General features: G+C 36.4%; 1 protein-coding gene across 2 annotated transcripts in view; it reads right to left on the bottom strand.

The window, feature by feature from the left end:
• Window positions 1–276: 276 nt before the first annotated feature.
• The window catches only part of ABCF3 (general control non-repressible 3), a 189947-nt gene continuing 162446 nt past the window's right edge, over window positions 277–27777 (bottom strand). The window contains exons 17-19 of one of the 2 annotated variants that reach the window (XM_089798416.1): window positions 1296–1358; window positions 1050–1185; window positions 277–908 (exon numbers count right to left, since the gene is read on the bottom strand). In XM_089798416.1, coding sequence (XP_089654542.1) covers window positions 1063–1185; window positions 1296–1358 — 186 coding nt within the window. In that variant the 3' untranslated portion in view covers window positions 277–908; window positions 1050–1062. The remainder of the gene's footprint in view (window positions 909–1049; window positions 1186–1295; window positions 1359–27777) is intronic. The other variant, XM_089798415.1, reaches the window with a different exon arrangement.

Consider the following 27777-nt stretch of genomic DNA (forward strand, 5'->3'; position numbering starts at 1 on the left):
ACAATATCAGAAAAGGATGGATGCGCTAGTGATGACACTATTAGTCATTTGTGTTATAAGCTATATTGCGTTGCATGTTAAACTCAAAGCTCTGTCAAAAGTTTGCAAAAATATTAAATAATATTATCTAAAAGATTCAAATTATCTCCCATCGATTATATATATAATCAGAAACTCGTGCTGCTAACATAATTGTACATTCCACTCACTGATAACCACCTTATGCCCTTCAAAATTAAAAATTCATCTGGTTTGGCCATTCATCTTTCACACAACTGTCATAAATCTTTAAAGTTCTATTTAAGCTATAAAATATTTGAATTAGGAGGTAATTTCTTCTAATATTACAACTCGTTCTGTAGTACACTGTGGGTGAGCACAATGTTCATAAATGCTTAAAGACTCAGAATCATGCACATTAACTAGCGCTTCCTGAAAATGCTTGATAATACCGTCCAATCATCTTAGGGACTCTCATGCAAAGTCAGTCATGCAGAGGCTGGAGCTTTCCTCTGCATTGAAACTTTAAACAACAATTCTTTCAAGCCAAACATAAGGCCACAATGAGTATGGAATTTTTCCCACCTGTATAACATGTACGAACTTACTTGCACAAGCTCTTATATAATATACCTTCCTGCTTTTCAACGGGTCAGATGAGGACTGGAATGCATACTCCTTTTCTGCCATAGTTCTGTCCTCGACTCAATCTTGACAATGGTATCTAAACATTAAGGCTGGTGATGACAATCTTGATAAATTGATTCGGTGATGACAATCTTGATAAATTGATTCTCTGTAGCCACGTTTATTTAAACAGTTTTCTTTTCTTTACATATACCCAATGTGGAGGAAGAATTCAATGCAATGAATAATTTTCCAGAGCATAAAGCAATGAGATTCATTGTCTGTGTCAAACATATATGATGAAATTAATATCTAAACTTGAAGAGAGAGAACCATAGCATTGAATTAAAATAAATGCTCATGCATGATGCATCACCCTTTCCTTTTAAGAGTAGACACCGTAAATTCACATGTAAACTTACGCCAGTCACCTTCTTATGCTGCCTTAAGGGACTTTTTGTAGTCCTGAAATGTTCCATGGAATGGTGTTACCCTGCCTTGAGATACCGCCCACAACTCATCAACACTTCCTGATATAAGGTGTTCATCGTGACTGACCTGAAATCACAAAATATCAAAAGCTTCATGAAAAACCAGAAGCCAAGAATACAACAAGAAAGAGAGAATGCACATCAAAGAGGAAAAAATCAACAAGAATAGAACCATACCATTAAAACCCCTCCCTGGAATAGAACAAGCCCTTGAATAAGAGCCTCAACAGCATCAAGATCCTGCGGGAAGAAAACCATAGCATATTAGTTAAAATTAATATTATTTCATCATGCTTGTGTAATTAAAGTAGATCAAAAAGCAATTTTCACAAAAAGATATTGCAGAAAATTAAAGGAAACTACTAGAAAGCAAAAACAGCGAAAATCTAAGGTGTTCGAATCTATTAGAAAGCAAAAGTTGCCTCCCATGGTTGTGTTCTGTTCCATGTGATTTTGAACCGAGATTGGACTCTTTATTGTTTTGGATCTACCAGTATCATTGCTAATTAGCTATTAGATTTTACTGCTGATTACCATATTGATCATATCTACATCATGTCATTTTGATGTGACATTGATGCTTTATGATAATAACTGGCGTATTTTGTTTTTGAGAACAATAGGTAATGTTATTATGAGGATTATATCTTTTTTCTTGTTATATGGTGTCTTGTGTCAATGGATATCTGATTTAAGATTTTCACTGCTTTGGGATTCGTATGTTCTAAAATGGTTATTTTAAAGCTTTAAATTTACATGAAATGTTTAAATAAAATGTATTTTGAGGATCAAAATATGGATCAACCAGTGCTGTGACAGTCTAATACATATGAATGATCATGTTACAAGAGCGTCACTGTTCCATTACACATATTTTATTATTCATAAATATTCTTCGACTATTTATATTGTGAGCAGGTGCACTTGATGTTTGTGTTTTACAGTTTTAGTGAACAGTTAACAGACACAGTTCTGCCTGAGCTGCAAGTTTATGCGTGTCTTATCCCCGGTAGTGGCAAAAGAGAGTGTTTCACCAGCTGTTCACTTTTAGCCAATATTGTCCCTCTATAAATGATGTATCCGTTATTGTTTATTATACCTCTGACATGTGTGTAAATGTGTAAATCTGAAATTCGTATACATCCTGTGATAGGCCAATATGCATTTGTACATTTAGAATTCCCCTGGCTCTCGCAGTTGAGTTAGAATTAAATTGGAATTGACTGGGGTCAAATTTTCTGTAGTTGGATTCCATTTATTGGAATTGATTAAGTATTTTGGGAAGTCTTTAGTTTGTTATTTTACTTGAGTGATTGAACTATAAGTCCTTTTTGGCCTTTTGGCAAAAGTGTCTTACTGTTAAAGTTGTAGCTTCAGTCGGATTGATTCAATCTGATATGTACTATTGCTATCGGTAATCATCATTTCCTATATATACTTATCCACGTTAATAATATATATATATTGTTATACATATTATTATTATTCATGTTAATATAATATTATTTAAATGATGATTACACCATAGAAACATGTCTCTTCATGTCTCCTCTCATATTTATATGAGATCCAAATATACATTTGGTCATCAATAACAATAGCCATGATTCTACATTTGCAGAAACAATCCATGTTACTCAACATGGTATCAAAGCCAAATTGCAGATGAAACGAAAGAAGGATAATAAATTAATTAATGAAAATAAAGTGGAATAGAGGCTGTTGATATTCCATAATAATTGGGATCCACATATGATTATTATTTGGAAGGTCCATATTCAGCAGTGTGTTTAGGTTTCAGCAATAGGAAGGGAACACTTATTATTTACTGAAGTCGCACTCAATAAGTAAAGGAAATAGGGAGGGAGATGGAATGAATTAACTACTCAGACCGAGCACCAAGCATAAGCAGATAAAACGGAAAGCATGACAGATACAACATACACCTGCAATTTTTATGAGCATCACCCCACGCTCTTTTCAGCATACGATCAAACTGGCAAGTGAGGATATGGAGGAATTAACAGCAATTAGTCAGCAGAATATAGCAAGGCAAGATATGCGCTGGTGTTTAATACAATAAAAACAAACACCAACAATATTTGGCCTAAGTATTGACAGCAGCAATAGTCATGCTTGGACAGATTCCAAGAAGTTATGAAGTTTAGAGGAATAATCTATTGCAGCAACTTAAGTTGAATGATACATTGTGGCATCAAGAGTTTCAAGTTAGTAATAAAAACATTGAGTATACCATTTTGGAATATAAATAACTTGTGCAAGATACGACATTTCCTAGAGAAAACAATAATATCTTGGTGATGAAACGATGACAAGTGGATGTATTCCTCCATCAAATTACACTGTGATAAATAAGTATTGTGACAGCATCAATATCACTTCCTGCGGGACGGGAGTAGGCAGAGAACATCATTTTAGAAAGTGTAAGGGACATATTTGAATCATCATTAGTGATGCAATATCTCCACCAAACAATAGGAGAGTCAACAAAATTGATGGTAATGAAGACCTTGTGCCAACAACTTCAAATTATGATGTTCTTACTACAGTAATAAGACTAAGACATATGCAGTGATACTGGACAGAGTATATACTCATGGCTTCAGCATGATTAGATGTGGATAGTTTCAGTGTTCAACAAAATATGGTATGATGGAAATGGACAAAGCGTAACATTGGTAACTATTGAAGTTGATGAAAGATCAACCCAACTCCCAAGAATCACTTGCATGCAAACACCTGTCACATAAGAGAGAAGCAAAAGGCTATGGAGACTGAAATTGCCAGATAGATAGATGAGACATTCGTGATGAGCAAAAAGAGAAATTGCTATATCAGAAGTGAATTACTAAAATTACAAAGAGATCAATCCATATAAAAGGAGATCAAAACCCTAACAAGTAAAACCTAAGTTGCATGATAATATTTAATAAAACAATTAATTATTATATGTCAGTTTAGCTTAAGTAAAGTAGAGATAATAAGTGACTTAATAATTAAATCAAAATGATTTAATTAATAAGGAAATATCTTATTACTTTAATATTGAAACTAGACTAGAAAAGCAATATAAATACCACCAACATATATCCTAGGAAAAACCCTCTTCACTGAGGGAAACAACCAAGCCTCAAAAGTGAAACCTTTATTGATGAAAAACTTGTATTACAATATTCAGAGCTACTGCTCACTAATCACAACAAAAGATAACTTTTGTATATCTGAATAACATCAGAAATACTCAAACATATATCACTTACAGTCCAGTATTGAACACAATACAACACAAGATATACGTAGATCACCCTTATATCATTTGATGCTATATTGATCAAACATATATAAGACTGCGAACATAATAAGACGCCCAAAATTTTCTTGAATAAAAACGATTCAAGAAATCCATCATACCAATCATGCTCTGTCGTTTGTGAATATAAATGACAGAAAAGCCGAGAGTCGCAAGAATAATCATGTAACTGGTGCCGAAGGATGTCATCATTAAGATTATGATAATCGCCAACACTAAAGACCTTCGATAAGGAAATAAGAATGTTGAAGGTTGTCCACGATAACCGCTGATTAATAATCTTAATTGATGAATATGTAACCGGCAGGAAGATGGCCGCTATAAGGAAGATGTGCGAGTCCCAGAATAACTTGCAAATGACGTGTAATATATCCTACAAACATATTAAAACACAAACAAATATCTCCATACAAATATTGCATCAATATTTAATATTGAATAATCATTTAATAGTAATTTACAAAATTACATATAAAGCTAATATATTGAACATCTAACACCTCCCCTCAAGATAAACTTAGCTAAAGATCAACCCTATAGCTCCCAAGAATCACCTACATGCGTACACCTATCACATAAGAGAGAAGCAAAAGGCTATGGAGGCTGAAATTGCCAGATCCATAAATGAGACATTCTTGATGAGCAAAAAGAGAAATTGCCATATCTAAAGTCAAATAATAAAATTACAAAGAGATCAATCCTTATAAAAGGAGATCAAAACCCTAACAGGTAAAACCTAAATTGCATGATAATAATTAATAAAATAAATAATTATTATATGCCTAAAGTTTAGCTTAAGTAAAGTAGAGATAATAAATGAATTAATAATTAAATCAAAATGATTTAATTAATAAGGAAATATCTTATTACTCTAACAGTAACTTGGTTGACATCAAATCATAATCCCTATACAAAGCACCGCCAGTGGTTTTGATGACTAAATGATTGATAATATACAAGCTTTGTTATGAGCAGCTGATGTTATGGATACTAGTTATTGGCAGCAATCAGTGGTCTTTGGGCAATAGTTTCAAAAGACTACCGTATGAAGAACAAGTCTTAGTTCATCAAAATAAGATGATGTAATACTTGAGGAAGTAAACAATAGAATCATGAAGACCATCGACTTATGGTATAGACATTTGCATCTGTTGCGTGAACTATTAGCATTACATTGACATGTCAACAAGTATAGACTTAGCAAATCAACACACCATCCTTTGTGAAGTTCTTCAGCCAACCTCCAAGAATAATATGGCAATAGATAACAATTCAAATATTACTTCCATATGCAATGATTTATTATGGAGTGATATCGCATCACAGAAGTATAGGAAGGAAATATGATACCAATATTACGAAGTAATTGGAAAATATTTGTTTGCTATTAATAGTGATCAAGAAGTCAATTTATACAAGAGACTAAATGATGTTTCCTTAAGAAACAATCATAAAGAATAGAAACATTCTATTCTAGCTAAGAGAAAACTAACAGTTATCTACAACTAACTAAAGAATGGAAACATTCTATTATAGAAATAGAAAACTGAATATTAAAAACATTATAATATTTACAAAAGATTACAATAGATAACCATTAGATACTAAACTGGTATAATAAAAACTATCTATTATCGTAATACCCTCCCATAATGGTTAATATATCCAGAGCACAAAGCTGTCAAAAAGCATAAAAGGCAGATTTTGTCTTCTCAAGGGGCTCTGCACTGTTTGTTGTGGGCTGCGAACCAAATTGCTTAGATAGGGCAGCTAAGCACCTCCAACATTCAACCTTCATGTGACCAAACTGGTGGCAATAGTTGCATTGAATGTTTTTCTTTCAGAAGCCTTTTGAATCTGGAGTAGAGGATGTCAGCTGAGAAGACTGCTGATGGTACTTTGGATAATGCTCCAAAACTTTGCATATGAGCATAATGCTCCAAAACAAACCGCAAAAAGCCATGATTTTTTAGGTGAAAAATCAATCAAAACTTGACAATATAAAGCTTCATTTTTAGGAAAAATGGTAAATCCCAACAAACAGTTTTTGAGGAAAAATATTACAAAGTTACAAACCCACCATAATTTTGAAGGGAGGCAAAACACGAAACTTTGCATGGTAAAGCAACACATGCAAACTATTACAATAATAGACAAGTCGTCTATTATTAGTTAATGGTTATCTATTGTAAATATCTAATAAGCTTTAGTTTGCTCTCGTTTTTTGCTTTCTCTAGAATAGAATGTTTCTATTTTTTATGATCGTTTCTTAAGAAAACATTGTCTCATTCTTTTGTATAAATTGACATTTTGGTCTCTGTTAATATTAAGCAAGTATTTACCAATTACTTCCGTAATATGGTATCAAAGCCAATGCTTCAAATTTTTCCGAAAAATTTATAATTCTTTTTCAAATTATTTGTTAAGATTTTTCAAAATTATTTCTGATCTTTCACAAAAATCCGTCTAGGATTTCTATTTTTTGTATATGTTCGAATCATGGAGATTTGTAACCAAAAATCGCACCTGAAATAGATTTGGCTAGGGTTTTTAGAGTAACATATCACCAAATTTGTCTGCAACACGAATGCTCCTTGGTTCGTAGTTCATTGATGCAAAGTTTCGACCATTTGACTGCATCCCGAGTGTTTTTTTCCTACTCACAACTAGAAACCACTACATCCCGAGCGATTTTCCAGCTACCCACAACTGGAAAAATCGCATCTAATCTCTACACCTACGTGATTTTTTCCAAATCATGTGTTTTTTGGCGCTATTTTTCCAAATCGTTTCTGGTTTTTTGGTGTCGTATTTTGGTGATATATGGCAGCTTGCGACTCTACATTTCTTCGGTGTTTTCCTAAATAAAGTTGCGCCCTTTACACAGCGTTTGTCACCTTTCAAATCCAACTAGTTCTTAGTCTAGTTCAACGTTTCTTCTTAATTCTGCCATTATTTGGACATTGTTTTGTTGCCGGCTAGGGTTTTGCCCGAAACCCTAATTTTTGGGTCCGAATAATATTTTGATTCTTGATTCTTGGTGGGTTTTTTAAGAGCTCAACTGGGTTGTCATCCATTTTTCTAGGTGCCTTGATTTTTGTGTCTCAATTCTCAAGCCAGCGAATCCAACAAATGACAACATATTCCTTCTGGGTTTTCCAAGCTCTCTTTTGGGTCACACTGAATCTTTTGGGTCTTCCGTATTTTTGCCTCGAAGAATATGGCTTCACAGATTTTTATTGAAAACCGTGCCATGGCATCTCTAACAAAAATTTTGCTCGAGCATAACTCCAAATTCAATGGTCAAAATTATGGCACCTAGAAGCAACGGATCATCGCAATTTTTTTAATATCAGAGCACCAATCAACTTGTTATGGGTGTTACGAAGTGTCCGACTTCTTCGGGTTCTGATCAAGATACATGGGATTTGAATAATCGAGACGCAGTGATGCTTCTCAAATTATCCGTGGCTAATGATCAACTTTCTCAGATTCCAACCGGCAAGACAGTTGCCAAGATCTGGACACATCTCAAAGGTCTTCATGAGACTTCTGACAAAAGCAAAGCCTTTTTTCTAAAGAACACTATTTTCTATTGTCATGGATGAGCGCACCTCACTCTAGGCACACCTGAATCGGATTCAAGAAATCCGTGATCAGTTACTTGCCATCGGTTGCAAGATGGAGGAGGAGGCTATTGTGGTTATCACTCTTCGGAGTTTACCAAAATTCTATGAGCATTTTATCGAGACTCTCGACATCACATCTTCTAGTGTTGATTTGAAGTTTATTGATCTTTGCACACTGTTGCTTCAGCAAGATCAGTGGAAACAACAATTTGGTAGCAGCTCCGGTTCCACCTCCACAGAGCAAGCCTTTGTTGCAAAATCCTTTCAAAAGGATAAGAGCAAGTTTCAACAGCCATCTCAACAGAAGTCTTATACTCCATCATCAGATGGTTCCAGAAAGAAGAACATTCAATGCAACTACTACCACAAGTTTGGAAACATGAAGGTTGAATGTCGGAAATGCTTAGCTGTATAGTCTAAGAAATTAGGTCTGTAGCCCAAAACGAACAGTGCATAGCACACTAAGCAAGCAGAATCTGCATTTTACATTGATTCAGGTGCCTCTCATCATTTCACTCATCACAGAGACTGGTTTACTGACTACCAGCCCTACTCAAACTCTTATTTTTGGTGGCAGAGAAGATTACATGGTTGTCGGTAAGGATTACATGGTTGTCGGTAAGGGAAACATTCAGCTTTAGTCTGATGGGAAGAATCTCATATTCCTTGATGTGTACTACGTTCCAAGGACAAAACTCAATCTATTCTCAGTCAATCAGTTGTTGCAATATTCTTCACACTTGGCAGTCACCTTCAGTTCACATCAGTGCACCATCACTGATCGAGCGACTAAGTCTAAAGTTGCAGTGGGTCTTGAGGATCATGGTCTTTTCAGACTTACTGATTCTGGTGATTCTCAGGACATAGCTATGGCTGCTCAATGATCTTCTGTCAGCACACCTTGGCATCAGTGATATGGGCACTTAAATGTGCATTATCTCTCACAGTTTGCTCAAGATGAGCCTATTCTTGGATTGACAGAGATTCAAACTCAACAGCTTGGAGTTTGTGACGCATGCCAGGCTGGGAAGCAACCTCGCACACTTTTCACCGGTGGCAATTCATGGCAAACTTCTCAAGTAATTCAGCTTGTTCATGCCAATATCTACAGCCCTATGGCCACTCCTTTTGTTCTTAGGTCTAGGTATTTTTTGTTGTTTGTTGATGATTTTAGTAGAAAAATGTGGGTGTATTTCCTTAAAAAGAAATCAGATGCATTTCTTGTATCTCAGAAGTTTAAACCTTTAGTTGAAAAAGAGTCTAGGAAATCTATTATTACTCTTGGATCAGACAATGGGGGGAATTTTGTTCTAATGTTTTCTCCAACTTCTTGGATACACATGGCATCAAATCCAGTTAACCACACCCCACACGCCACAACATAATAGTGTAGTTGAACGTCGGAACAAGACAATCACCAAGATGGCTCGATCCATGCTCGAACACAGACATCTTCCAAAGCAGTTTTAGGCAAAAGCTGTTAACACTACAATTTATCTGTTGAACCGGTCACCCACAATGGTGGTCAAAGGTAAAACTCTAAAAGAGGCCTGGTTAGATCGCAAGTCCAGAATCAATCACCTGAAGGTTTTTGGCTCCCTTGCTTTTGTTTGGATCCCTGATGCGTCACGCACCAAGTTGGATGCCAAGAGTCAAAAACTCATGCTTGTTGGATATAGCAGTGTTCACAAAGCCTACTGCCTAATCGATGTTGAGACATCTCGTCTCATCTACAGTCGTGATGTATTCTTTGATGAGTAGCGAGGACCTTTCATGCATGTTTCTCCTATTCCTGATCCAGCAAACTAGCCTATGATGGCTCATGATTTGGGAGTTCGACTTCCATTAGGTCCACCTAATGGGAGGGCTCCAGTAGCTCCTGCAACTCCAGTTATACCAGTGATACCTGTACAGACACCTCCGGCTTCTCCTGTACGATCAGCTCGCTTTGTAGATGCTTCACCTGAGTTTGATCCTGATTATTCTAATGAGAATCCTACTGATCAAGCATTTCCTAGTACTAATATTGGTCATTCTCCTATTCGGCCTGAGTGGTGGGCTAAGACACTTGCTGATCTTCGTGATGATGAGCTCATTGATGAGAGAACTGCTTGGAAAAAGAGCAAAACTACAGATTCTGTTAACTTTTCTCTTATGGCCAACATTTCACAGTTTGTTTGAACCTCAAACATATTTTGAGGCTAAAGGAATTCCAAAGTGGGAACAGGCCATGACATCTGAACACCAGAGCCTGCTGAAGAACAAAACCTAGGTCCTTTCTGATCTTCCACCAGGGAAGAAACCCATTGACTGAAAATGGGTCTACAAAATCAAATACAAATCGGATGGTACTTTGGATAAGTATAAAGCTCGTTTAGTGGCGACGGACTTTTCTAAACGTCAAGGCATTGATTATGAAGAGACCTTTGCTCCTACTGCAAAGATGAGCACCATCAAATTAGTCCCAGCCATGGCAGCACAGTTTGGCTAGAAGGTCCATTAGATGGACGTCAAGAGTGCTTTCCTGAATGGTGATCTCCATGAAGAGGTCTACATGACACAGCCTCCTAGTTTCAAGTTTGCTGGTAAAGACCATCAGGTTCTCAAATTGGTAAAAGCTCTCTATGGCTTGAAGCAAGCCCCTCAAGCATGGTACATAAAAATTGATAACTACCTCAGTGATCAAGGCTTCAAGAGGCGTTCTTCAAACTCAAATCTGTACATCAAGACTACTGACAGTGACATCATCCTTCCGATTATTTATGTAGATGATCTGATCATCACATGCAGTTCGACATCTTTGATTTAGGGAATCAAACAAAATTTATACCAGTCTTTTCATATGACTAACCTTGGGCTCATACATTATTGCCTAGGTGTTGAAATTTGGCAACAGTCTTTTGGTATATTCATCTCTTAGTCCAAATATACCAGGGCCCTATTAGACAAATTCCATATGTAGGATTGCAAACCTGCATCTACACCTATAGAGAAAGGTTTCAAGTTATTAGCAAAGTCTGATTCTCCTTCCATTGATGATACTACATACAGGCAACTAGTAGGCAGCCTCATCTACCTCTCTGCTACTAGGCCTGATATCAGCTTCGCAATCAGCTATATTTCATACTTTATGACAGCTCCTAAGGCTGATCATTGCATGGCAACAAAGTGTGTGCTTCGTTATGTGCAGGGCACTTCAGATTATGGACTTTTGTACTCTCGAAGTTCTAATCTTAAACTCAATGGGTTCACAAATTAAGATTGGGCAGGCTCTGTTGATGATAAAAAGTCAACCTCTGAATATGTGATCAGTTTGGGATCTGGTGCAATCACCAGGACCAATAAGAAGCAGCAGGCAGTTTCTCTCTCTTCTACAGAGGCCGAATACAGAGGGACTGTTAAGGTAGGATGTGAAGTTGTTTGGCTTTGTCAGAGGCTTGGGGATATGCAGATGTCACCAACAGGACCGACTACTCTATTTTTTAATAACGAAGGCATTATCAAATTAGTACGAAATCCAGTCCTCCATGAATGAACCAAGCATGTGGATGTTCACTGTCATTACATACGACAACTAGTTGAAGACGGGACTATAGATCTGCAGTATGTTCCTACCACAGATCAGATTGCATACATTCTCACTAAACCTCTTGGTCCCAATAAATTTGTCAAATTCAGAGGACAACTTGGTGTGTTAGATTAACCATTAAGGGAGGGTATTACAATAATAGATAAGTTGTCTATTATTAGATAATGGTTATCTATTGTAGATATCTAATAAGCTTCAATTTGCTTTCGTTTTTTGCTTTCTCTAGAATAGAATGTTTCTATTCTTTACGATCATTTTCTAAGGAAACATCGTCTCATTTTTTTGTGTAAATTGACCTTTTGGTCTCTGTTAATATCAAGTATTTACCAATTACTTTCATAATACAAACATACAAATACATGCAACTCTCAAAAAGTATAGACTCAAAAAATTTAAGGGGTGACCCAGAAAGAATATGTTGTTGGTTTCAAGATTGACAGCCTCAAAAAATTGAGGCACAAAATTGAGTCACCCAGAAATAACAGAAAACCCAATTGAGATCTCTAAAACCCACCAAGAATTTGTAGATTGTTTTTTAATCTGGTACAAAAAATCAGGGTTGTGAACAAAAATGGCCCTGCTGCAGAAAAAACCACAAAAATAGCGAAAATGTGGAGAAAAAACAAACGGATCTGAACAAAAAGGGTTACAAAACCAAACCAAACCAAAAATCGGCAAATTCAGATCTCTCAAAACGGAAACCCTAGTCGGATTATAGAGAAAGTTGGAAGCAAATATGCGTATACATAATTTCGAAAATAAAAGGCAGATAATTTCAACCAAGAAATTATAATTATTTTTGAAAAAATTTAGAGTATTGGCTATAATTGGAAAATATTTGCTTGTTCTTAGCAGTGATCAAGAGATCAATTTATACAAGAGATTGAATGATGTTTCCTTAAGAAACAATCGTAAAGAATAGAAACATTTTATTCAAGCTAAGAGAAAAGTAACAATTATCTGCAACTAACTAAAGAATAGAAACATTCTATTCTAGAAACAAAAAACTAAATATTTAAAACATTCTAATATTTACAAAAGATTACAATAGATAACCATTCGCTAATAAACAGAGATAATATAAACTATCTATTATCGTAATAACCAAAACAGCCTACAAACAACAAGTGTAAGTTCACAGAGCAAGATACTAATGTCATAGAAATAAAGACCAACAAGATAAGAACAAAGCATGATATAGTATCAACGCTTGTGTTTGGGTGTAGAAATCCTTATACAATGTTCAATAGTTAGAACAATAAGGAAAATGTGTTGGCATTAAACATATGGTGTCACCATAGTAATGGTATGCAAGAGTTCAGAAATGATGTGGAATCAAGCATACATGTCGATAAGAGCATTTCAAACTGTAATACATGATCATGTGTGTCCCTCTCTACTATCATTTGATCGATGTCCATACATTGTCTCAAGCTACCGTTTTAGTGTAGGCTGAAAGAACACTAGCAGAGAAAATGATTCGAGTGTTTTATAATTACAGAGAATATCTGGTTGGCATTGATTATGAAGGCCAGAAAATTAGTTTTAATAGATAAAAATATCAATGGAAATGGAGCAAACAATTTACTCAAAAAATTTAATTGCTTTGATAGGGATATATTGGACATGAATCTCTTGGGCATAAATCCAATGATCTCTGGATTTGCATGTACTGAGCCATGAACCAAGATGATGTCATACACCACCAAATACCATATGACCTATTTCATAGTTCAATTGAAGAAAGAATACAAGATCATTTAGTATCATTAGCAGTTTAAAGATGAAGGGGCATTTACATAAGGTTAAGATTTGTTTGAGTTATGAAATGTAATGGTGGAGGAAATATGCCCTTTCATTATTTAAGAAACACAACCCTATCATCCAAAATATTGGTTGAAGATTGATGGGTGAAATTATGATGTATTCAAATCTACCATCATCCCAACCCTTCAAGAAGCAATATACTAAAAAGAGAAGAATGTGCCAAGAAAGTTATGAATAACGGAATAAGTGGGAATTTTACATTGTGGGGGGAACTAATAAACATTGTTCCATTCCCACTTGAACCTTATTTAGAGGGGAGATGTTCCATTCTCAAATAATCTAAAAAGACAATTTTTGAATCTTTATGTGCATATAAGTATTTTTATCTTTTACATTTTCTATATATACTATAAGGGTTATTTGTCTTGATCTTTTCCTTTATGTATAAGGATATTCTTATAGGAAAAGAAAGTTGGTACTATTAAGATTATAGCTACAGTCGGATTGATTTACTCTTAAGATGCAATATTGAAATATATATATATATATGTATAAATCATATGTTATATTGTGATATATATTAACTAATAATGATTAATCATAAAGACATGTCTCTTCATGAGACATGTCTCCTACTCTTATATTCATAAGACTTTGGGATCTGCATTTGAAACAGATCAATTATAACGGCAATATTATTACATTTGCAGAGATCCTAGAAGTTAAAATGGTATCAGAGCCAATTGCAAATATAAGAAATCTCTACCTAATTTATGAGGAGTTTCTTAACTATCGAATAGAGACAATGAAGAAACCAGACACCCATAGAAATCATATAGAATCCAAATTCAATCACATTCTTGATTGTTTTTGTTATGATTCTACTTTGTCGGTCAATTGAATGAAGTCTTTGTGACGTCTAAGGCTTGTGAATTCTTGCAAAATCAATGCTCGCAAATTGGAGGCTCAACATCAACACCAAAGTTGCGTTAAAATTGAGGCCAGGTAGCGGATAACTGAAGGTCCATGTCATTTGGACTATACACGTGACCTTCTATTATAAGGTGATCGAAGGAAGTAGAGACCCATAAAATAAAATAGAAATTGAGGTAATGAAGATAATAAACAACAAACCAAAGTGGATAGTGGATAAAAGGACAAACCCTAGCTTTACATTTGAAATTTGAATCAAATATTTCAACGTTATTGATAAGTCATCTATCAAAGGGAAGTGCAAATATCTAACGTAATAAAAGACCATACTGTTATTGAAAAATTTAAATTTCTGCGTAGAAACATTATAGTTCAAAGATAAATATTTGTTGCGAGAATAGATCCTAAGTAATATTCTTATAAAGTCATTGAATTAGATCGAGCTTTGAAGGGAGGATAACAATTATCGTTTCAATCTTTACCATACATGAGATTTGGTCGTCAGGTATACCTTGGGCATCAATAATGGATATACACTTTCTCCAATTGCAAATATATACAAGCTTATTATCTCTCGATTCAACCACATGCACATCTCATATGTTTCATTCAACCTTTATTCATTTCGGGGACACAAGAAGAAGCACGATAAGTTTACAACAAGTAAGAACGAAGCAATAGGAGTATAAATGATCGATAAGTTAAGAGAAATTAATTAAACCACCACTTAGATTATAATAAGCAATTGAATGGACTCACGAAGCTATTGCCAAGGTGGATAAGAATGAACACGTGGCATTGGTGGTTGAAGATATAGATACACATTGGAAGTGGCATGGAATAGAAAGGAGGGCAAACCTTTCCTCAATTATCAACGAGCAAGCATTAAAAAGGAATGGAATTCTAAAGATTCTACAAGTTTGAAGCTTTGAAAGGGAAAACATTGATTTACATATTTTATGATCTGGCATATATATAACCAACAAGAAAAACATCAAAAGGATTCTCATCGATGGCAATCTCATTTACCAATAATTGAATCACATCAAGCAATACCAGCGGGTAAATACAAAGGCAATGAATGGAAGTCTAACCTCAATGAACACCAAATCTGACCCCATAGCGAGGACCATAGACATAAAAAAAAACTCCAACCGAAACCATTGAAGAGAAGTACATCAATTCCCATTAGTCGGCATGCCGATTGGACTGGTAGTATAATCAACGATGGCCCCATCTTATCGCTTGGCCCAAAGACACCATAGAGCGCACAAACTAATCAACGATAGCATGGGGACCTTGGTGACAAGGCTATCCATTAAAGAGGCTCATCCAATCAATAGTGGCTGTATGCAATAAATAAGAACACATTAGACTATAATGTGAAATAAAGAAAGGTTTAGGCGATATGTAAGGATGGGCTAAACCATTGAAAAGTAGAGATGTCACACGAAGTGCATACATATGAACATCGACACGGGTAACAACATATATAATGCATCTATAACGTAAATTCAAGAGGTATGTTCATAAATGTTTTTTATTTAACTTGAACGTAATTATAATTTGTCAAATAGTCCAAGGCAATTATATATTTTTAATTCCTTGCATTATTTACATATTATGGTGGATATTTGATAGTGTAAGGAAATGATGACAATTTATAATTTTGTTAAATATAAAGAGATTCGTTATGGGAGTATGAAAGGTAAAGATTGAATATTATGTTTTCTTATTTCTTTCATTGGAAATTTAAACTAAAGAGCTATGTTAAAATTATTTATGTTATTATTAGCAATAAGCAAGAGTTAAATTACTAACATTCTAATTAATGTTATCACTCTTGTTTATATTTATATTATAAGAACTATGTGCTTTGATCCTTTCCTCCAAGAATGTTAATGCAGGATGAGGGAGATTGAGATTCAAAGGGAGCTTGACATTTCATTAGAGGCAACCTTGAAATAGAGCAATAAAATAGAGGATATGACTCAGTCAACTTTCGGTGATCTCGGTCATATTGATTGAGAGGAAGTAAACCATGTTGAGATGGATTCTTCAGTGATCAATAAATTATAGCAGTCAAGATGATTTTGATTCATGAATATACCTCATGACTATGTGATGTTAATGGGCCTATCCTATGATATATGATTACAATCTTATGTGATGCATAATATAGGATTAATCAAAAGATCTAACAAATACCTTTGCATGAACAAAGCAAATTGACTTGTTGGGAGACGTTCATGAAGTTTTAAGAATTCATTTGAACCATCTACGAGTCTGTCTTTGATAAATGAAACTCGACGTATGAGTTGTAGTCATTCATGTGGCACAATCATACTAAATCAAGATATTCACGTATTGTGGATGAGTTTGAGAATGGAAGGACATGTTCGCTTCTACTGTTAAGCAAAATGAATGTTTGGACCTTCAATGGATAAAAAGAGCAAGTTGGAACTTAGAGAGGAGTTGCCATATTTGATACAACATTGTTCAACAATATAAGAATGAGTGAAGATTTTACATTGTGGGGGGAATAATGGTCGATGTTCCTATGTTATCAGGTGGTTCTGGCCTTTTCCTTGTTGTGCATGGCTTCCAAATGTTTTGATTCTCTTGTTTTGTTGTAGTGGTGCTTATTGTTTGTCTATGTGATACCTATTAGCAAGAACTTGTAATTAGGTTTCGGATCCTAACAAAATCTATGTATTTGTGTCCCTTCAAAACCTATTTTACCCATAGTAAAAAACAAATACTGAAATTGCTTAATAAGACCCCAAAAGAGTACAAGGGCCAAGATTTTGAAAAAATGTATAGCACCTTATTGGATAAGGGGTGAAATTTGTAGAGAACTTCTGGAATCCCATCATAGATTCTTGGGTTGAAAGAGGGGAGTTCATCATTACTATGGATGGAAAGATGCAAAATATTGCCGATTGATCAATGTTATTGTATGACCCCTAAAAAAATATATTTTTGAGAGTTGTGGATTGTGAAGGAGAAGTGAAGAATGGTGCATTTATTCTTAATATTCTTTTACAAGCCATTGAGGAAGTGAATGCTTGGAATGTGTATGTTGAGGTCGAAGAGATCCAAACGCTCGTCATCAACCACCATGTCACAAGGCATATTTAGAGCATTCTCAAAATTGGAGCTCTTAAAGATAAGATAAAAAATGTTTCACTTTAGTAAAATAAAATAAAAATTAATTTTGTAAACTTATTTTTCTTTTTTATTTTAGATCAAAATTTGGAATAAAGAAATTTTCAAGGATTAGTTCTTAATGACAAAATCCAAGTTTGAGGCCTTCCTTTAAGAAATCCACTTCTAGATCAAGGTCCACCTCCACACATGCGCGATTGCAAATGGGGAGCTCCTCTTTTTTGTTTAGTAGCTTAATGTTTTGTTTAGTTGTCCTTAGCTTGGCAGTCTTTTGGGGGTTTTAGTCTCCTAGCTCTTAAGCAATAGATGAATTGAGTTAAGAATTCCTAGATTGAAATTTGGAATAATAAATTTTTCAGGGATTAAATCCTAATGACGTGGAAATCCGCCTCTAGATCAAGGTTCCCCCTCCACAATCCAAGGTTAGATCCTAATTCAAGGGGAAAAAAACAAGAAGTTCAAGGGAAATTTAAAATTAATGTTCAAAAATGAATATTCTTGATTGCAAGATGAATTCCAAAGATATAATGAAGATCCTTGTTTGAGAAAGAAGAATTCCAAGCTGAAACAAAAATATTCCAAAGTTTAAGGGTGAAAACTATGGTGACAAGGTGAAATTTTGCCCCTGTTACTCCAGCTTAACCTTAAAATTGCACCCTTTCAGAAGTGCACTTGTCCTTGTCCACGGCACTAGTGATTATTTACCCACCTTTGAGGAAAAAATAGATTTTAAAAGAAAGATTTTGAAGGTTAAAAGTGAAAATTCAAGGAGAAAGTGAAGAAATTCCAAGAGAAAAAATACAGATACAATCTAGCTAAAAAATGTGAAGTCAAGCCGAATGGAGGAATTCTGTTGTACTTGTCAAGCTAAACATGCAATTTCTGACATATTAATCCAGCTCAACTTGACATTTCTGCCCTTGAAGTTCAGCCAAACATGACATTTCTGCCCTCAAAGTCCACCTGATAGTCTAATGTCTGCCCTAGGTATTAGAGACAAGTTTCAAATGCAAAATCTTAAAAGTGTTAGCCCACATTGAGAAATTGCAAATTCAAACATGACTGCCATATAAGAAAGGACAAACAACACCATTTGAAAGCAAATCAAATACAAATTACCAGCAGAAATAAGTGAATTAGGAGCACATTAATAAGAAGAGTTTGTTTCCAATAATGTGCAAGTGTGAATTGAGTTTTGAAATTGGTGCTCGCTTACAGTTCTACCAATCAGAAAAGGCCAGATGCAAAAGAATGAAGCTGGCTGACCTCACTTGTGCATGGCAAATGAAAGTCCCACCCTAATAATCCTTGCATACCTTAAAATCTGACCTAACTTGTCCTTTCATGCTTAAAAAATTCTGATCCTTTACCATGTCAGGCTTCCACAATTCAGGAAAAATGCAAAACACAAAGGAGTCAACTCACAGCAGGAGAATGCATGTTTAAAATGAAATTAAATGCTGGCCTTTGATGGAATAACAATTGATGTTCAATCAAGAATGATCATTCCAATGCAAATTAATTTCAAGAATTAAAGAGCAGAAAAGTACAGTAAGGGGCGAGTTCCAGAAATCGTAATAGGAGAAGTAGAATCAGGTGAGATTTGACAGCATTTAAATCAGATGCAAGGTAAATAACATCAGATCCATGGCAGAATCAGGACAAATTCCCAGCAAAAGATAGAAAATTTGTGAAGAAAAATTAGACCAGGGAGCAAATTCAAGAGGCAAAAAGTATGTAATTCCTATGCCTAGGGCAGAAAATGGGTGAATTTCCAATATCAAAGGCAGAATTAATAGCAATTCAGAGCCAATTTGCTGCAAAATGCAATTCTAAAATTAAATCAAGGAATTCCATAAAATAAATCTATACATTTCCAGATTTTTTCAGCATTTCAAGAAGTTAAAAGACAACAATCTACAAAATTTAAGAATTCAATCCAATTGAAAGCTTCAATCTCTGATTTGTCAAAACTAAGTCAAGATCCCTATGTTTATCATAAAAACCTAAGTTGCACAGGTACCTCCCCCGCCCCCTCCGGACCAAGGAAAGTTCGAACCAGTTCAAAGTTCAGGTCCGGTTCAAACTTAGTTCGACCAAGGTGCGATTTTTGCACCCCTGGTTTGAACTAGGTTCGAACCTGAGTGAACCACCTTGAAAATTTTGAACCCACAGCAACGGACGGCTGGAAAAGTGTTTTATTAGCAATTTTTAAAATTATTTTGGCATCCATAAACCTAAAAGGTTTTATTAATTGGTTTTGTGCCCTCTCATTGTCATTTTATGTTTCTAAACAAGTTATTTTGTCTTAAGGGAGAACGCGTAAGTTTTTGAGCAAGCATCCGGTTGTGGAAGGACGAGTTTGAAAATTGATTTGTTGGTGTTCTTCAAGTGTTTGTCCATCATTCATACACATTTGCAAGCTTGCAATGGCTGGAAAAGGTAAGATCTTATTCCATTTGCTATTGTTTTTGTTCTAGTTTTTTACTTTTTTCATTTTTCCATTTCTCTTTCAATCTTCATATGTTCTTTTGAATCTTTTCCATTATTCCACAATTTGTCATTTCCTTGCATATAAATTATGAATATGTATCTAATTTCTTGCCATAGGGAAAGGAATGTCATCTACCTCTTCATCAATAGGCAACACTGAACAAAGAATGGAACCCAACTCTGATTCTCTGATTCTCCTCTATGGAAGTATGTAGACATTTCAAAACCCTTTCCAGGAGGTGGTGCATTCTATTGGAGATGTCGAGGATGTGGTGTAAAAAGAAATAGTGCTTATTATCGTGTGGTAGGTCATTTATGTGGATGCACTGGAAGAGGAGTCAAGAAATGTCTTGGCAAAAAAGGTGCCCCTATACCAAATCAAACTGTGTTAAAATATATTGAAGAGCATGAGGCAGCGGAGGAGAGAGAAGGATGCAGAGCAGAAAAACACAGTAGCAATGCCAATAAAAGTAAAAGAGCGAAGGCAATGAAGCCCCCCCCACCCCCCCTCTAGATGGTATAGTACAAGACCACCCCTCTTTAGTACTGCAGCAGACACTGACACTGAATCTGTCCCTGTTGTACACAAAAGAAAGGGGCCACTAGAAACTGCTTTTCAAAATAAGGGTCAGGAAATTGCTGACATTAAGGTGGAAAGGTGTCTGTATGCAAATGGGTTGTCCATTAATGTTGTCCGCTCTCCATTTTGGAAGGACATGTTGAGGGGTGCCAATGAAGCTCCAAAAGGGTATTGTGGCCCCAGGTATGAGAAAGTGCACACCACCTTGTTCGATGATGAGGTCCAATGGATTGAAAATCAATTGATGCCCATGAGGGACTCGTGGGTTGAGACAGGGGTGACAATTGTCTCAGATGGCTGGAAGGATTCCAGGAACCGTCCCTTGCTCAATGTCCTTGCGGTGTCCCCTAAAGAGGCAATATTTCTAAAAGTGGTGGATTGTGAGGGCAAAGTAAAAGATGGGTCATTTATTGTTGATATCCTAATTGGGGTCACTGAACAAGTGGGTGTAAGAAACGTTGTCCAAATCAAAACAAACAACGCAAAGAATTGTAGAGCAGCAAGTTTGTTGGTTGAATCACGATATCAACATATCTTTTGGACACCTTGTATAGTCCATTCACTCAATCTTATGCTACAAAAGATTGGGAACCAAATTGAGTGGATCAAAACAATGTATGAAGAGGCTGAGGACATACAAATGTTTGTCACAAACCACCACATGACTCAATCTGTAATGTCCCCTTTTTTAGCATTCATAGCATGATGTTGTCGTTAGCCTATTTCCCCATGGTCCCGTAGGCTAACCAGGACATTAAAGGGACTTAGAGGCCATTTGGCCTAGATAGTTTCAGTTGCAGGTCTTTCTAAGGGGTTTTGAGGCAACTTTGGGCATACTTACTATTTATAGTAAGTCATCTTGGATATGGTCAGACATCTAGTGGCAGTGGTATGTCGATGGTAATTGTTTAAAATCGACAAGAAGACTTGTTTATCATTGATAAGATTTGTTATACATTGATAAAGCTATTTTATAAAGTTAAATTTAAATATTTAACTTTATTAATGCATAGACTATAGTTTGTGAATAATATTTAAATTAAAAGAGTCCCCTTTATTTTATAACACATTGGAGACATAAGTTACATAAAGGGAGTTATCTCTTATCCCACATTGAGAAAACGAAAGATGGAGCTCTTGTGAGAACACTATAAAAGAAATGGAAGAGCTTCTTTGTAGCATGGTTTGAAATATCAAAGAAATTGAAAAAATTTCTAGAGATTATGTCTCAATAGTTTGAAGGACGAAATCTCTTCAAGCTCGAAATCTTGACGCCATTGAAAAATATGGTCTTGAGATTCAACAGGGTAGCAGTCTGAAAAAGCAGATACGAAAAAAGCAATCCGAAAAAGCGGAACTGAAAAAGCAGGCCGAAAAAGTAATCTGAAAAAGCGGAACCGAAAAAGCAGGCCGAAAAAGCAGTCCAAAAAAGCGGAATTGAAAAAGCAGGCCGAAAAAGCAGGTGGAAAAAGCAAAACCGAAAAAGCAGGCTGAAAAAGCAGTCCGAAAAAGCAGTTTGAAAAAGCAAATCGGAAAAACAAAGCAGAAGGGACAGCATTGAAGAAAATTATTACAGCCATCTACAACCAAGTTCCTTTATTAGTATTGTTTTTTTAGGGTGTTATAAGTTTCAGTTGTAAGTGTGCATTATACCAGCATTATCATTTTGTAATCCATGTAAATGGTGAAAGTCTTGGTCATATTTCATGAGCATTGTATTAGAAATTTCATTGCAAATTAAGAAGATAATAGTTGCTGGTGTCATTTGAGCAATTCACTATTATTATTTATCAGCTAGTTAGTTTGCATACCAACTGTTTGTAGAAATGCCAGTTGGCTGTAGGTGTTCATTTCATTCATGATCAGCTTATTAGTTTGCATGCCAATTGTTTGACAAAATGTCAATTGGCTGTAGGTTCTCTTTTTGGCATAAATAATGTTATAATTTTACATCCCAAGTGTTTGTCAAAAATACTAGTTGCTGTAGCTGCATATTGCAAGTAGTTTCAGTCACATATATGCATTGAATATTGTCAGAATAAGTTGCACATTCATGTTAGGTCATTGTGTAGTCCATTTTGAGTCTTCTAGCACAAGATTCTCATTGATGCAAATTGACAAAAAAGTCATTTAAAGCAAGATGAAATACCATATCAGTCATATGTCTCTTGCATGTGCATTGTTTGACAAAATTCTTTGAGCCTTCAATCAACATCTTTGAGAGCAGATTTGAGGAGGGTTATTACAGTGGTATCAGAGCTTGCTTGCAAAATGTTTGACAAAATGTCAAACAACTGAAGTATAAAGATTTTTGGTGTTTGAAGAAGTTATAACCTATTGGAGTCATTACAGTGGTATCAGAGCTTGCTTGCAAAGTGTTTGACAAAATGTCAAACAACTGAAGTATAAAGATTTTTGGTGTTTAAAGAAGTTATAACCTATTGGGGTTATTACAGTGGTATCAGAGCTATAAGTCCTACCATCTTGTGGAGGTCTTATAGGGAATTTGAATTAGCCAAAGAGAGAAAAATGTTTGACAAAATGAATGCCGGTCCAGATCAGGGAAAGGAAAGATTCTTACAATTATTAGACACCTTAGCACAGGGACAGCAATCAACAGAGCAAAGAGCACAGGAACAGAGTCAGAGATTTGAGCTTATGATGCAGATGATGGCTTGTCAAATGGGGTTGAATGCTAATGTGGGTGGAGGAAATAATCAAAATGGTAATAATCAGGATGGGGCACATAATAAAGGCGAACAAGTTGGGAACAATTTCGGTCATGCACCCCAGCAAACTAGGACAGTGAGTTCGCGGCTCATGATTCCCATATTTCCTCCTAGAGCTCCAGAGCAGCCCGTACCAGAGCCCCAGATCACTGATATACAGGACCAGCTGAGGAGAGATTGGGAAGCTGGAGGTCCAGATTTTATTGTTGCAATTACCTTTAGGGAGTATATAGATGTGCGGATGAAGCATATGCCACGTGGACATGACAGGAACCAGAGCTATGAGCTACAGAAGAAAGTAGGGAAACTTCAGTTACCATATTATGATGGCTAGGGGAAGTCTACAGCAAGAGCTTGGGTTCAAAAGCTTGACACATACTTTCAAATGAACCCTATGCTTGAGAAAGAAGCTATTAAGTATGCAGCAATTCACCTGGATGGGTTAGCACACAAGTGGTGGCATCATGGTATGGTCACTATGGGTCATGCACACATTACCTCATATGTGGAGTTTTCGGAGAGACTGATTGAACGCTTTGATAGGCCTAAGGATCATACCTTCCCTATGACAAGCAGAAACTTGTATGAGGAGTTTAACAGACATGCAGATTCGATACAGGGAGACTTCAGCACATCTTCAGGTAATGGTTTATCTGCATCATCTTCACAGGCAGAAGGGGTTTCAGATGTTGTGCAAGTTGAGCTAGTCACATCAGAAGGTGATATCATAAGCACATCGGATTGCATGATTGACACAGATAGTGATTCCAGTACAATTGGGCTGGATGAAGTTACAGCAGTTGAGGATACTGTCATGTTTGAGGATAGTACAGTTGATCAGAAAGTGAGCATTCAGGACTTTGCAGAAAATGAGTATCAAGCACAGTTGGATGCTTCTTCACATGAGATAGAGGCTAGTAGCTCTTCACTTGGTTTGGCAAGCCAGCTGAAGACAAGGGACAAGGATATTGTCGCGACTTTATCTCATCATGACAGGATGTATGGATTGATTGAGAATCACATTTGGATGATTCAACTACAGGAGAGACAGAAAGGAGTCACAATAGGTTCTTGTGACAACTTACAGCAGATCAAGGAAGGCATGGAGGCAATGAAGGTAAGTTACATACACCGACTTTCAGATCACGATCATCTCCTTAATCTTATAGGGATCTATTTAGATGCATTGAAGAAGAAGGAGGAGGTTGACCAGCTTTCTCATGAGCTAGAGGATACTCGGAATTCCTTGGTGTGTATTCAGTTGGCTCTCCAGGATTCTGAGAGACATGTGGACGAGCTTTGTCTTGAGGTGAGCTCAGGTTGGGAGTTAGTGCTTATAGCAGGGACTCAGTTTTCTTTTACAGTCAGGTCACATGTTGATGATTTCTCAAAGATGACAGAGTTTACAGGAGAGTCCCAAGATCTAATTATTACAGACGACACCCAAGGGGATGTTGTGGATAGTTTTGAGGACTTAGTTTCCTCAACAGTTTCTTATGGTACGGAGGGGTTGGACAGCGATGCTACAGTTTTTGATACTACGTATGTTGATATGAGCTTTGGAGTTGATTTGCAGGATATGGATGGTAATAGTCTAGAGACCAGTAACTTTGAGGATGCTCCTTTAGACAGTGCGTCAAAGGAGGTTTGTAGGAGACAGTCTAGCCAATGCCATCATGTGTCTAGTCAGTTGAGAGTTAGTGAGCGAGACATTTCTATCGCTTGCCAGCATTTCGACGCTGCTCGTCAGTTGTTAGCAGTTTATGGATGGGGTTGTCCTACTAGTGATGAGCAGGGAGGTAGTTATCTTTCCTTGACAGAGATCCACTCTTTACAGGAGGCTATTCGGATTCTGAGACAGGATTATATGCAGTTGGTAGCCGACAGAGATTATCTTATGGAGTGGGGGAGTACAGCATACGATGCATTATTGGCCAAGGAAGATGAGGTGAGTGAGCTTACTCAGCAGCTCGAGGTGACTTCTGAGATTCTTGAGAGTACACAATTGGCTTTCCAGGAGTCACAGTTTCATTTGGCTAAGGTGACCATGGAGTTAGAGCGACTGCAGTCTTTACCAGATTCTGTACAGTCACAAGCTGTGGTGTCTAGTAATCCGAGGATGTCCATGGTCGAGATTGTCAGAGATAGTGGAGATGGGGATGCATCCACCCTTGATACTAACATTGGCATATCGGTTCCATTCCTACTAGAGTCAGGTTCAGTTGAGTTGGGTGCTATAGCAGATTGTTGTGGTATGCCTGACATGGTGGTGGCCTCTAGTAATGATGGCTCGGAGACTAGAGATGTTGTATCAAAGATCATGTGTGATGTTGGTGAGCCGGCAGTTGGCATGGTTCCTGCTAGTGATACTACTCCCTTGGCGATGTCTTCGGAGGTAGTAGTCAGTTCCAGCTTGGTTAGTGATCGATTGCAGTTAGTTTCATCTGGGTTGCAATCTGAGCCACTGACTAAGATTGGCGCATTCTATCGGCATTACACTGTGAGGTATGCTCATCAATTTACCTTTGATGACCATGTTGATGAGATGATGATATGGAGATATACTTTGATTCCTAGTGCTTGTCATCAGTTATGAGATGGTTTGACGCCACAGGATGAGAGTTGTGATGGGCGTGACATGGCAATAGGTTTTGCGGTTGATAACTTGATAATACATGACTTAGAGCAAGAATTTGGGAGTGATGCTTCAGCAGTTGTTGTTATTGATTCTACTCCTTTGGCTATGACATCTCCTGACTTAGCTGGTGATTAGTCACAATGGGTTGTATCACTTGTTCATGGTGAGCTGTTGACTGGGGTTGGTTCTTTTTATCAGCATTATACTGCAAGGTATGTACATCAATTAGCATTTGATCCTTGTGTTGAGGAGTTGGTGGCAGGCAGATTTGGTTTGGGTTCCATTTCTTGCTGTTTATCTTGTGATGTCTTTTCACCATCAGCGGTGCATGGGAGTTATGGTTATGAGACAGTGGCCCGTAATCTACAGAGTTGTGTTAACTGCAGTAGATGTACAGTGTGTGGATTCTTTGTATTTGGTGCAGTTTCATGTGGGAGTGGTCACCATTGTTGCAGAGTTGGATTGTACATTCCATATAGACCAGTGGGATGCGTTGATGGTATTTACTGTGTTGGCAGTTTGGGTTATGTACTCTACCTGGGTTCTGATATTTTGAGAGCTTGTTTCTCATGGGTTCCTGACTTTGGAGTTTGAGTGAGTTGTATTCGCCAATTTGATTATGGATTCCTCTTGGTTAATTTTCAGAGCTTGTTACAGGAGCCTATGTTGACTGACAGCAGTATAGTTCATGACTACATTTGGGATCCAGGTGGATTGATTGGGTTGTTGTTCGACCATTGCTTGGGGACAAGCAATTTTGGGAAGGGCGGACTGTAATGTCCCCTTTTTTAGCATTCATGACATGATGTTGTCGTTAGCCTATTTCCCCATGGTCCTGTAGGCTAACCAGGACATTATAGGGACTTAGAGGCCATTTGGCCTAGATAGTTTCAGTTGCAGGTCTTTCTAAGGGGTTTTGAGGCAACTTTGGGCATACTTACTATTTATAGTAAGTCATCTTGGATATGGTCGGACATCCAGTGGCAGTGGTATGTCGATGGTAATTGTTTAAAATCGACAAGAAGACTTGTTTATCATTGATAAGATTTGTTATACATTGATAAAGCTATTTTATAAAGTTAAATTTAAATATTTAACTTTATTAATGCATAGACTATAGTTTGTGGAAAATATTTAAATTAAAAGAGTCTCCTTTATTTTATAACACATTGGAGACATAAGTTACATAAAGGGAGTTATCTTTTATCCCACATTGAGAAAACGAAAGATGGAGCTCTTGTGAGAACACCATAAAAGAAATGGAAGAGCTTCTTTTTAGCATGGTTGGAAATATCAAAGAAATTGGAAAATTTTCTGGAGATTATGTCTCAATAGTTTGAAGGATGAAATCCCTTCAAGCTGGAAATCTTGACGCCATTGAAAGATATGGTCTTGAGATTCAACAGGGTAGCAATCTGAAAAAGCAGATACGAAAAAAGCGGAACCGAAAAAGCAGTCCGAAAAACCGAAACCGAAAAAGCAGTCCAAAAAAGCGGAATCGAAAAAGCAGGCAGAAAAAGCAGAACCGAAAAAGCAGTCCGAAAAAGCAATTCGAAAAAGCAAATCGGAAAAACAAAGCAGAAGGGACAGCATTGAAGAAAATTATTACAGCCATCTACAACCAAGTTCCTTTATTAGTATTGTTTTTTAGGGTGTTATAAGTTTCAGCTGTAAGTGTGCATTATACCAGCATTATCATTTTGTAATCCATGTAAATGCTGAAAGTCTTGGCCATATTTCATGAGCATTGTATTAGAAATTTCATTGCAAATTAAGAAGATAATAGTTGCTGGTGTCATTTG

Source organism: Cupressus sempervirens, chromosome 8 (genome assembly GCF_028749045.1).
Source record: "Cupressus sempervirens isolate cs-2001-9-10 chromosome 8, ASM2874904v1, whole genome shotgun sequence".
Taxonomy (NCBI): Eukaryota; Viridiplantae; Streptophyta; class Pinopsida; order Cupressales; family Cupressaceae; genus Cupressus; species Cupressus sempervirens.